This window comes from Paramisgurnus dabryanus, chromosome 4 (genome assembly GCF_030506205.2).
Source record: "Paramisgurnus dabryanus chromosome 4, PD_genome_1.1, whole genome shotgun sequence".
NCBI classification, from domain to species: domain Eukaryota; kingdom Metazoa; phylum Chordata; class Actinopteri; order Cypriniformes; family Cobitidae; genus Paramisgurnus; species Paramisgurnus dabryanus.
Window position 1 is genome coordinate 16590189 of NC_133340.1, and position 13509 is coordinate 16603697.

General features: G+C 36.4%; 1 protein-coding gene across 1 annotated transcript; it reads left to right on the plus strand.

Annotated features, from left to right (window-relative positions):
* The first annotated feature begins 2748 nt into the window (after positions 1-2748).
* On the plus strand, positions 2749-12049 carry LOC135746798 (von Willebrand factor A domain-containing protein 7-like). Its single transcript, XM_065265495.2, has 16 exons — positions 2749-2934; positions 3065-3343; positions 3445-3538; positions 4123-4251; positions 6021-6207; positions 6397-6566; positions 6691-6797; positions 6914-7030; positions 7368-7547; positions 8163-8295; positions 8619-8768; positions 9033-9125; positions 9903-10171; positions 10488-10621; positions 10960-11122; positions 11403-12049. The coding sequence occupies exons 1-16, from the start codon at positions 2749-2751 to the stop codon at positions 11715-11717; spliced, it is 2706 nt and encodes a 901-aa protein (XP_065121567.1). The 3' UTR covers positions 11718-12049.
* The last annotated feature ends 1460 nt before the right edge of the window (positions 12050-13509 follow it).

Sequence of the window (13509 nt, forward strand, 5' to 3'; positions counted from 1 at the left end):
ATTTGCGTTTATGTACTCCAGTGTATGCCAATCATTTTACTGTTAAACTTACATCTAAATCCCCAGTATGTCCCATGCTATGTGTTGACAACTGTTATTGTGTAGGTTCTAATTGACTGTCATCTATTTTATAAAGGGGGTGGAGTAACAGGTGTGCAATAATAAAAAAAAGCCGCTACTCTCTTGTGCAGGCTAAACGGCAGATAATGTCTGTGTTGTAAGTCTTTTATCCTTCATCATGAATTACCGGTTGGCAGCGCCAACAGGTTATGGGGCCCAGTAAAGAGTTTGGGAACCGATGAATCGTTTATGTTTCGATGGAGAGGAAAATAATTATGAACTGTGGGAAACAAAGTTTCTGGCACATTTGCGTCTTCTTGAAATCCAATATATTGGGTGAAGCCACTGCCATGGATCCCAAGGGTTCATTAGAGTTTCCCAATCCTGGTCCTCGAGGCCCCCCTCCCAGAAAGTTTTAGATGTCTCCTTATTTAAAGGAATAGTCTACCCTTTTGCCATATTAAACTATGTTATTACCTCAACCTAGACAAATGAATACATACCTATCTTTTTCAATGCGTGCACTGTACAGTGTGTTGTGAATGTGTAGCATTTAGCCTAGCCCCATTCATTCCTATGGTACCAAAAAAAGTTTTATTTTGTTGCACCATACTTACTGGTATAACTCCTCATGTAACAATCTTTAAATAGGGAAAACACGGAAGTGTTTTAAAAAAGATCACTATGCTGATAGCCACATATGATAAGTTTGTATATGTAGTCAGGAAGGAGGTAAAACCTCAGTTTCAAACTAGACAGGACTAAAGTAATTCCACAAAAAATGAAAGTTAAGGGTGAAGTCTGTACAAAGAGAGTGATCAAGGTACTAGATATCCAAAAAGAGAAAGAAGATCCCTTAGTACTATGCAGATTATGATTATAAGGTTATAGATGATATTGACTATTGCTAGGAATTGATTATTGCTATCTTATTACACGGCTCTCTGGAATGCTTGATTCTGATTGGTCAGTTGAGACATTTGCAGGTTCGTTCTTTTCAAATAATAACCGCTCCAAAATAATAACGCATAGCCGGACTACTTGCACGAGTAAAATCGCTCCGCGCCAATAAAGATCAATAAAGATTACTGTCTGTTTGGCGCCATCTTGTGACAAACACTGGACAACCACGACAAGACACAGACAGCTTACTGAGACTGAACTTGACAAAATAGAGCATGACAGCTACGAAGCCAACACACAAAAAAATACAGAATTGGCATTAAAACTTCTCAAAGACTGGCTAAAAGAGAAAAAATGGAGACAGACAAGTATGAAGCAGAGGATCTTAATAAGGTATTACGATCATTTTATGCATCTGTGCAAAGTTTCGCGGAAGGATAAAATGTTAATTTAAAAAAAATATGCCAATAAAATGTTTCAAATTCATATTCATGTCCAGTTTTTTTCTTATTTGGCAAGTAGCCGTGTAATAAGCGGGATAATGTAGAGGCAGCCGGTAGTTATTGGGAAATAAGCCCCTTCAGTGTGATACAAGACCCTCCGCTTCGCGTCGGGTCCTGATCACACTGTCGGGGCTTATTTCCCAATAACTACCGGCTGCCTCTACATTATCCCTTACGTGTTGCATGTAATGTTCCCCAAACACTAAATGAACCCTTAGGCTCTTTAAAATCAGAACAGTGGGTTAAAGCTATGGAGGATGAAATGAACTCTCTGAAAGAGAAAAATACCTTTACATTAACAACCCTATCAGAAGGTAAACAGGCAGTGGGGTGCAGATGGATTTATGCTTTAAAGGAAAATTCTGATGGGAGAATATATAGGACCAGGTATGTGGCAAAGGTTGATAGTCAAGTGGCAGATATTGATTATAATTTTCACCTACTGCTGATATACCTTTGGTACGTGTCTTAATGCAGCTTGCATGGCAATATAATTTAAAACTGCATATCTGCATGCTCCTATATATTGTGAAATCTATATGGAGGATCATGAAAGTTTTGAAGTTGAGTCAAAAACAAAGCGTAGGCTAAATAAATCATTGTATGGTCTGAAACAATAAGGACAAAATTGGAACAAGATGTTGCACGATTTCTTGATTGAAAATTATTTTGTAAAAAATTTAGCCGATTATTGGTACTGGGTAAACGAGTGAAAAAGTCAAGACACGACTCATTGTCAAAATTTCAGTGTCCATCACTGTAGTTCATCCAAAACAAACCAGAAATGAGACTCAAAGTGTTAAATAACGGAATTATCCTTTAATAAATGCTGTAGAAGTACTGTTCATTGTTAGTTCATGTTGTCCAGTGTGTTAACTATCTTAACAAATACAACTCTACTGTAAAGTGTTTTTTTTGTGTGTACTTCCTTAATAATGTACCTGATATGGTTAATCATTTGCTGAGGTTTTACAACTTTTGGACACTTAGATATGACGCGTAGGGCTACTACTATACATATATATCATCAGTGCATCACAAGCATTCATATTCTGTTTTATTGAAGACCAACAGAAGCAACAGATGGTTTGAAATTAAAAGGACAATCAAATGGTTTGCAAGAAAAGCTTTAATTCATCTTATGTATTTCTATAAACACAATGTACACTTTTTTTTGTCTATTTATCTTTCTCTGACAAGACTGATTACAGATATTCGAGCACTATGGCTTTTTAACTTATTTACTTTTTATTTTGTCTAAATGTTTTTCTACTTAATTCAGATGAAGTCATCACTGTCCACTGTAGCGGTGGTCGCTCTATTGGTCTCCAGCACACATGCTTTCATGTCTGTTTTGGTGGGTAATGAAAACACCCATGTGACCATTACTAGTCGTACCATTATGGCAAAGCTCTATGAGGTGTGTGAAGCAGTTGCTAAATATGAGGGAAGACCATTTAAACCCACGGTGAGTAGTGTTCGAATAGATTTAAAATAGTTTATTTGATCTGTTTTCTCAATTAAAAAATAATTGTATTATTTTGCTGCTTTTCAAAGATCTTTATTTTGGGATGTACTCTTTCTTTAACCACACACAGGGGCCATCAGCAGAGGAACTGCTATATGCCTGCCTGGGCACTAAGACAGGTGAAGTTTCAGGTGCCAGATTCCGGACAGCGTTGAATCAAATCTACACGCAGAATGTCATTGTGGACCGTGACTTCATGACCAGCGCACCGCATCATTTCAACAACGAGGCCTTCAGCGAGGGACACGACCTCATCATTCATGGAATAAAAGCCATTTTAGATCATGTCCGCACCGACAACCTTCAGTCTGCCCGAGAAACGCTGGGGCGAGTGTGTCACACACTGCAGGTTTGGAAGAAGTATAGACTCTTTAACATTTTAATTGATAAATATGGTAATCAATGTAACAAGTAACCAATGAAATCAATGAATCTTTATATCTTTTTAAGGATTTCTACAGCCATAGTAACTGGGTTGAACTGGGTAACAAAAGTCCATATGCCAATCTCATCAGACCAGATCTAAACATTGAGAACATAGCAGGTAAACAGCCAATGGGTACTATGATCAGAGAAATTAGATTATGCAATTCTGTGGGTTTTAAGTGTTGATATGGCCAATGTTCATGTGTAATAGCTTATAAAGTCAGTCTTTAATATGATAAGTAGAGGTAAAAAGCCGAACTGATAAGATAATATGTCACATGATTAATAAAATAATATGTGACCCAAGTCACAGCAATAGCCAATAATACATTGTATGGGTTAAAATGATAAAAAAATGTATCCCAAAAATCTTTAGGATATTAAGTGAATATCATGTTCCATAAAGATATTTTGTAATTTTCCTACCATAAATGTAGCAAAAATATGTGTTCACTGTATTAAAAAAATGCTGTTAAGCAGCTATTTGCCAGTAACTTACTGTAGGTTTAAATTTATGATATTTACTGGCAACAGTTTGTTCAAAGTTAAATTAATTTCTTCTAGAGTGTTCCAACAGACTTCATTTGGACAACTTTAAAGGCGATTTTCTCAGTATTTTCATTTTCATGTGTTTTTTATTGATGTTTGCTGCTCTTCAGCTGTGGTTGGACTGTATGTAAATGCTATATATTTATGTGTTAGATAGTACAATGCCAACATGCAGTGACTGTGCCAGTGGCAACTGTCCAAACAGTTTGCTGCCTGCCACTCTCAATGGGAAGTACCTTACTTCAGGATACATGGGATTCGACTCTCCTGACAAACCTCCAGGTGAGGTGACAGAATTACCTATCATCGAAGAGTTTGCACATTTATTGTAACTTGTTAACTTTGCAGTTTTAGTTGTGGAAAAGTTTGAATACTTAAACACTAAAAATTGCTGTTTTTTAACCTAGTGCTGAGTCAAAAACGTGTATAAATCAGGGGTGGGGAACCCTGGTCCTGGAGGGCCACTGTCCTGCAGAGTTTAGTTCCAACCCAAATTAAACACACCTGAAAAATCTAATTCAAGTCTTTAGGATTACTTGAAAATGAAATTCAGGTGTGTTTGATGAGGGTTGGAACTAAACTCTGCAGTACAGTGGCCCTCCAGAACCCAGGGTTCCCGACTCCTGGTATAAATAGAGAACACCAATCAAACTTTTAATAAAGAAGTTTGTGTGTAAAATCAGAATATGCTGTTTTAAATAGTAATTAATTTCTTACTGTAATTAATACAAAATACAAACATGTAGCTCAAATAATATTGTAGCCCAGTTTGTGCTGAACTCAGTTTTATGAGACTTTTGCCATTATTATGTTTTAAAGCATCTGAAAAAACCCACAAATATCAGTGCAGGTAAAAACTGCTCAAAGATGCAAAATCAGCCAAGACCCCAGAGGGTTAAAACTAAAAGCTACACATCATGTTGAGAATCAATGAAATTCAGGAACAGAGAAAGAAAGTAATTGAGATCTATCAGTCTGGGAAAAGTCAGAAAGCCATTTCTAAAGCTCTGGACTCCAGCGAACCACAGTGAAATTCACAAATGGCGAAAACAGTGGTGAGTCTTCCCAGGAGTGGCTGGCCAACCAAAATTACCTCAGGAGTGCAGCGACGAGTCATCCAAGAGTTAACAAAAGACCCCACAACAACATCCAAAGAACTACAGGCATCACTTGCCTCAGTTAAGGTTGTAGTTTATTACTTACCATAAGAAATAGACTGGGAAAAAATGGCCTTCACGGAAGAGTTCCAAGACGAAAACCACTGCTGAGCAAAAATAACAAAAATGCTCATCTCAGTTTTGTCAAAAAACATCTTGATGATCCCCAAGACTTTTGGGAAAGTTTAACTTTTTGGAGGGTCTGTGTCCCATTACATCTGGCGTTAAAGTAACAGAGCATTTGAGAAAAAGAACATTATACCAACAGTAAAACATAGTGGTGTTAGTGTGAGGGTCTGGGGCTGTTTTGCTGCTTCAAGACCTAGAAGACTTTCTGTGATAAATGGAAACATGATCAATGTCCAGCCATCTGTTTGTGACCTCAAGCTGAAGTGAACCTGCAGCAAAACAATGATCCAAAACACACCAGCAAGTCCACTTCTGAATGGCTGAAGAAAAACAAAATAAAGACTTTGAAGTGGCCTAGTCAAAGTCCTGACCTCAATCCTATTGCTGTGGCAGTTCATGTTGGAAAACCCTCCAATGTGGCTGAATTACAACAATTCTGCAAAGATGAGTGGAACAAAATTCCTCCACGGACTCACTGCAAATACTTGATAACAGTTGCTGCTGCTAAGGGTGGCCCAACCAGTTACTAGGTTTAGGGTCAAACACTTTTCACACAGGGTCATGCGGGTTTGGATTTTGTTTTCCCTTCATAATAAAAAGGTTCATTTAAAAATTACATGTTGTGTTTACTTTTGTACCGGAAAACAAGACAAAAATACTAATTGGGTATTACAAAAATGCCTAAACATTTGTTCCTACACATTAGGTTACATATATTTTTTGCAACATTTTCATAAATCTAATTTTTTCATGTCTTTGTGAAAGGTAAATGCAGTCATGGTGGGGATGCTGATCTCAGTAGTGCCCAGATTCCTCGTGGTGGGATCAGTAAGGATGAGATGCATTCTTATAATGCTGATCTGCACAATACTGCTGTAAACCTGGCAGCTGAGGCCACCACAGAGCTGTTAGAGGACATTCGTGCTGCTATAGGCAACAATGACTTTCTACGGTATGGGGTACCTTTGTATACCTCTTAGCAAACATTGTGTATACTTATATTGGCCATCACTGTTAAATTCAGAGGCACAAAATCTAGAAAGAGCAAAAGTACGGCAGAGAAAGAGCATTTAGAAACACAGATGATACAAAAGTATCCACATAATATTTTGTGGTTTGTGGTTCTTTTTACCTCTGTCAGGTTAATGGGAATCACAAGATCAGTAGTGCTGGCTTTTGTGATTGATACCACAGCCAGTATGGCAGTTCACTTGGACAATATCAAGAAAGTCGCTGGTGATGTCATTGACAAGAAAAAGGGAACTCAAGATGAACCATCTGAATATATTCTGGTGTCGTGTAATGAGCCAGGTGACTTCGAAAATCCTTCATTAAAAACCCAACAGTTGGGTTTTCTTCAGTAGTGTCCTAAAAAAATGTATTACACACTATGTAATAATATAAATGTATTAATAGATTCTTTATGAATTTGTAGAATTTGGACCACTGATAAGGACCACAAATCCAGATGTGATGAAGGCCGAGATTTTTCATCTCAAAGCTAGCGACGGTGGAAAGGGAATGTGCCTGTCATCTCTTCGGGTACTGTCACATCATCATATGTAAATGGCATTAGAAATAAATTGTTTACTTCATGAATGTTACAAAAAGTAGTACATCAGTAATCACCCAATATCTCCTCTCTCTCTGTCCTGCAGTTGGCTTTGATAGGTGCTCCGCCCTCTTCGCATATATATGTGTTTACAGATGATTCACCTAATGATATAGGACTAGAGAAAAGCATCACCACCCTCATCCGTAGCACCAAATCAACGGTAAATGTGTTTTGCTTCAGAAAAAATGCAGTTAAATTCTAGATATAGTTACTGCATTTATTTACAACTTTATGGTGATTAGTTTTAGTTTGAGTACGTTTTGCTATCGGAAGTGGCATGTACTTTTAGAAATCTATATTGTTTTTGTTGATAGGTGATAACTTAAATCAAACCTTTAAACATTAAAAAGTATAATGTTTAGTTTTTGCTTATGTCCTACTTTTTAAACGACTTTAGATTTCTTGCTTTACAGATTGAGTTTGAAATGTTGCTTAATCACACACGATTCACCATCCAACAGTTTCATAACATTTTCATCTCACTGCTTTTTGTTCAGGTATCTTTCATTGTTCCACTACGGCTAAGGAAGACAATGGCTTTGGTGTCACAGCCACGTTCAGAGTTTCAGGTGTATCATGATCTGGCTTTGGCTTCTGGAGGTCAAGCCATCGAGGTCTCCAGGACCATGCTTACTCAAACCACTGACATCATTGCTGATTCCTGCACTTCAAAGCTGGTACTTCTGTGCTGCTCACACACACAATGTGAAAACTGTAACCTTTTCACATCAGTGCTAAAAATGTGTATGCATTGTGAAACCAGACTAAACAGCTGTGAAACTGCCGAATTGGCATCTATGTACATATATATCTATGATCTGGGTTGGTGCAATTAAGTGGAGGAAGGAATTCATTTGCATATTCATAGATTGGGATATTCTAATCGAGGAAAAGGTGTAGAGATACATTTAAGCTGTTTAAAAACTTTAACATATGCTATGATGCTCAACGATGAGTTATAAGTGGAAAAATGATGCACTACAGGGGGACTTTAAAATGGCTATAAACGTTTAGTACAATACAGTTTGTCAGTGAATATCAGTAATGGTGCTGCTTTGGAATCGTGTATGGTTGTGCTAGATATAGTGACAGTCCTGTATCTATTGTTTTTATTGTCAATGATTATTTTTGCTTTTAAAGTTTATAATATTAATTTGGCTAATGGCTTAAGGTCATTATCGTCTTAAAATCCCCAAATGCGGAATGCATTGGAATAGTGAGTTAAACTAAAGCTTGTCTTACTTATGTAGTTTTTATGATTATAAGCACAAACACTTTCTTTCTTGTGTCAGGTCACAATTCTGCAGCGCTCCAGGAACCCTGGACGTGTTGAGAGTTTTCCCTTTTTGCTAGATAAATCCATATCTAACGCCGCCATCTACATCACAGGAAGTAACCTGCTATTCACTATACGCAGCCCTTCAGGTAAATTCAGAGGCCATTTTACTACAGTAATGCTTTAACTTGGTTCAAATCAAACCATTAATAGCAAACAAAGTAACACTTTATGTGTCTTTGTTACACATGCTACATGTAATTATTATAGTAATAACAGTTAATTATGCATAATTACATGCAACTAACCCTAAACCAAACCCTAATCCCAACCCTATTTTAAGTACATGTTGTTAATGATTATTACTTAGTACTTCATTGTATAATTACACTGTAACAGGTATACCGTAAAATAAAGTGTGACTGCAAAAAATTACTCTTCTATTGCCTAATAGATCTTGTTCTTGCTCTAGGTGTGTCTCAAACTAATACAGAACCCTATGGGAAGTTGGGAACAAATGTAAGAGTGGGAAACCTGGAACGATTTCAGTTAAAAGCAACTGAGATGGGCGTATGGTACATTGACATGATGTCAACCCAACCCTACACAATAAAAGTTACCGGTGAGCCATTTACTGTCTTTGCCAATCTTTCTCGAGCATGAGCGTCCAAGATGAATTGCATATCAAGCACAACAAAAAATTACAGAGTGCACCTTTAAATAGTTTGTCTAAATCTCACTTTTATGTTGTTTGGGCGACCTGAATAGAATAGTATTTTTAAGAATAATAAACTTGAGTTTGGGACACTCTGGAGTGCTAGATATTTTCGTTTACAGTGTTTTGTGTCTTTAGTGAAAAATTAACCAAGAGAGACTTTTTTTTCAGGTCACAGCACAATTACATTCATTTATGACTTTGTGGAGGAATTCAAAGGACCCCATCCTGGTTTTGCCGTCATTAATGAACGGCCACCGGCAGGTTTGAATTGTTCTCATGTGTTATCATTAAAGGAACTGTAAGTAGGATTTTAAGTGTTTTATTAATCAAAATCAATGTCTTTATTCATAACTATGTCCTCGTTGGTGTCAAATAACCTCTGCCACACTGTAAAAAATACTTTGCTGCCTTAAAATTTTTTGTTGAATCAACTCGGATTTATCAGTCATTTCAACTAACTATTATTATTCTTGACTAGAGATGAGTTGTTATAACTACAGGTGAGTTGTTATAACTTATAAAATATAGTTGAGAAAAGTCAACTTAAATTTATAAGTTGTGACAACTAATCTCTGTTGACATGACTTGTAAATCTGAGTTGATTTAACAAAAAATTTTAAGGCAGCAAAGTTTTTTTACAGTGCAGTGATCAGCTTTGTAAGTTTAGAATTTCTTCTCTTTACTTACATTGAACGGGTAAGTCCAAGGAGGCTTCCATGTCGTTGCGCGGTAATGATAAACTATAATAGCAGAAAGGAACAAAAAGCACTAGCCTACCAACACATTTCCACAACGAGTTTTCATTCAGAACACGCAAACTAGTTAAAACGGACAAGGAGATGAGTGATTACATAACGGCTACCGTAGTTGCAACACGCATTTGGAAAAACGAGGCGCTAGAGAGCACTATTCATTTGAATGCAAAATACAATTTCAACACTAGATTTGGGAAAATCCTACTTATTGTCCCTTCAAAGATTTGTCAAATTAAGAAAATTATTATTATCTTAAGAAGTTGATTGTTTGGTCTTAATGTAGGCCTGCCGGCTAAGCTGCTGCTAACGCTGACCGGAGAGAAAGGTCCAGAAGTTTTGGAAGTGCAGGAGGTTTCTCTTGTGGAGGTTTCTGGGAACACTGTATCTACTGGAACCGTGGAGAAAATGAATAATGGAGAAGTCCTAGTTACAGTGAAAGAGTTCCCAGAGGGTGAGTTTGTGGTACTGCTAAAGGGGAAGGATAAAATCTCCAATAGCCCGTTCCAACGACAGACTACCACACAGATGTCTCCATCCAAACTCACCATCAAGGTACAAATGGCATTCTTTATAAGCACATACACTTTTGTCCATTTTTCAACAAAAAATTTAATAACACTCTATTCACAAACATAGTAAGATTCTAAAATTGCTTATAGGATAAATAAAATTAGAAACAAATAAGACAACTGTTTAAATACATAAAGAGTATAAGCCCCCATGTTGATTCCAAACCGAGGCTGTGATGGATGGACATCCAGAGTGTGTGCTTTAAAGGGGACATATCATGAAACTCTGATAAAATGCCAGGTCATATTGTGACCATTTTTATCCAATTTTCCATTTCTCTTTTCCTTTCCCATGACAGGTAATTGCAGATGGGTCCATGCATCCCGGAGAAAAATATGAGCTCCATTATACTTTAACAACCAATGGAGCCAGTGGTGTCTACACAATTCGTGCAATGAACGACAAAGACTATGTCATGGAACATACCTCAAAGTAAACTCTTCACCTAATTTTAACTCTTACATTACACTTACATGGATGGGCAGCACAGTAGGTAGCACTGTTGCCTCAAGAGTCTTGGCTTGGTCAGGGGGTCTTTCTTTGTGGAGTTTGTATGCTCTCCTGTGTCGGCGTGGGTTTACTTTGGTTTTCTTACACAGTCAGGTTCACATGCAGGTTAGATGAATTGGAGATGCCAAATTGTCCTTTCCCAATCTGTGTATAGATTCACTTGTGTGTAGATGAATGAATATAGTCATAGATTGTGCTAATAATAAACAAATAAACATTACTCTTACATGAAATTTAATATGTTTTTTGTTTGATCACAGGCTTAATCTTGTTAGTGGAGGGAGTGCTGTAGGGATTGTGTCTCTGAGTCCTCCTGATGACACTTTCATCATTGGAAAAGACGCGACTCTCGTCATTGAGGCCGAGGGTCCGGGAGGCATCGATTATAATTATGCTGTGCTTCGCCTTCCTATCGTCTCCAAGGTAACCTCAAATGGTTTCGGACAGCCCGCATTTGCAACTTGTTTTAACATGAGTTACGAATGATCTCATCACCAGTCCATCCATGTTTGGGTGTACCTGAGTAAGGTAGCTTCTATTAAGAATAATCATTTACTGACCCTCATGTTGTTACAAAACTGTATGAATTTCTTTGCTCTGCTTAATGCAAAATCACTTTTGACTGTGAATAATATAAATTTGTATTGTGTATAAGGAATATTATTTCTCATAGGCTTTAACTTTTCTTCTCCCTTTCATCCAGGTTGTCGACTTCACACCTCCACAATGCAAATGGTTTAGTCAACAGGGACATTGCATAAGCTACCCTTGCGACTATTCAACTTGGGAAGTGTCCGTCATCATCACTGATGACATCACAGGTGTTGAAAGCGTTACCGCTCTGATGGGCGGTGGATATTTAATTCAGACACCAGCAGAAGATGGTGGTATATCTATGGTGATGGGTTATTATAAGTCTTCATGCTGTAGACTTTCTGCGGCTTTGCGCATAATTGACAAGGCGGGTAATACTGATATATGCACTTATATGTATGAAAGAGACCCCAATGCTGGCTAGGGCTGTGTATTGCCAACAATTTCCCGATATGATACATATACTGCCATGATATGATGCAGATCAAAATACGGGACAATTTTGAATTACATTTTTGTTCAGTATTTAGTAGCATTATTATCTGTTTATTGTACATTAAATAAGCAGTGTTGTAACAGTTGTGTTTTTGCCTTTACTTTTTTAGCTTTTGGGGGGACTCGTAGAAAGATCTAAAATCTCAGAGCTACAACTTAACTTTTGTTGATTCAAAGCATTTTACGAAGATAGTGCCTTACATTGTATTCTTCTCTCATATAATTCGTCTATATCTATGATTATATGCAAAAACATGCATTCAGAATAAATAGGCTATCATTACTCTACAGAAATTATTATTATTAATGTGTATTTTGAAGTAGCTCCAAATCTCTTCTCCTAGAAACATAATTTTCACCTGCAGGTTTTTGTCATCTTTCTTCACAAATGTGTTCCTGTATTATTAAATAGTGGCTTATAAAGTAACGTGCACTTCATTGATTTTTAAGGTAACTTAAGGATATTTTACAGTCAAGGACTGTCTTCAACATTAATAGGCAGCGTCTTCATTTCAGTGAAATATTTGAATTATCAACACCATAATAAATGTTGAAAATTGAATTCAGTAACACAAATTTAGAATATCAATAGGATCTTATAAAAATGGGCAATTACTTTTATATAAACAATAAAAAAGTAATGTACTCCAGTGTATGCCAATTATTCTGCAGTATGGAGACCCATGTATTATAACATTACACTGCCACCTAGTGCTTGAACTGATTTGCAACCTTTTCCCTTTCCCTGTTTGTTTATTTGCTGTAAATTAAACCTTTATAAAAAATTTAAGCCAACAAAATGGTGATTTTTTACAGTGGTTCCCAAACTTTTTCAGTGTGCGGCCCCCCCTTTTGTACAGTGCATTTTTTCGCGGCCCCCCAAAAGAAAATTTATGATAAAAACAGTTTTAAAATGTAATATTTTAATTAAACAAAACATAATAAATAATACCTAGTAGTGCTGTTGGTTAGTTGGCTTATTATTTTTAAGGTTTAATTACACAGAATTCATGATAAATGAATGTATTTTATAAAATGTCATAAAACTGGGGGGTAAACGAAGTTTGCATTTCTTTTCAATTAAATTTACATTATAATATATCATTCCTTTTCCAAAACGACTTACAAGGAAAGAGTAGGAGGAATAGAATAGTGCTTGTATTACTTGAACAGGTGTAGACGAAAGTGTTGTCTATTCTTTAAGATGGTTAATAATAACTTTTTAAACTTTTGCAATTTATTATTAAAACAAATTGACACAGAATCAATGTTTGAACCGATAACTATACGGTATTGCCATTTATTAAACGAAAAGCAGCTAAAGTCGAATTAAAAAGTTGCTAAATGTCCTTGACGCCATATGCTATTTAGCATCAAAGCTGGGTAGTAACGTATGACATGTACTTGTAAATAAATTACTTTACTACATACTTTTTATTGTTACAGATTCCGTTACATGGATTCCATTAAATATTATTTTCTTATTTTTCTCTACTTTTTTAAATCTTTGAATTTTTTCATGAGCTTACATAAACTTTTATAAGCCGACTGATACCCAGGGATGGGCCTAAAGTTTTTGTATTGCTTATTCTATTTTCCAAGAATGGTGTAAATCTTCACAGTATACTATATTCATTATAGCATTAAAGGTCAAACGATTTAGAGTAATAAATATAAGAAGTTTGGATATATTCTCCATTGATTACATCAGATTTTATATC

What these genes read in the sequence shown, in the direction of transcription:
- LOC135746798 (XM_065265495.2), top strand. Translation starts at nt 2,749, where the DNA reads ATGAAGTCATCACTGTCCACTGTAGCGGTGGTCGCTCTATTGGTCTCC. An exon ending in GGTGTCGTGTAATGAGCCAG is followed by an intron (nt 6,567 to 6,690) that starts GTGACTTCGAAA and finishes ATGAATTTGTAG; the next exon opens with AATTTGGACCACTGATAAGG. An exon ending in TGTGCCTGTCATCTCTTCGG is followed by an intron (nt 6,798 to 6,913) that starts GTACTGTCACAT and finishes TCTGTCCTGCAG; the next exon opens with TTGGCTTTGATAGGTGCTCC.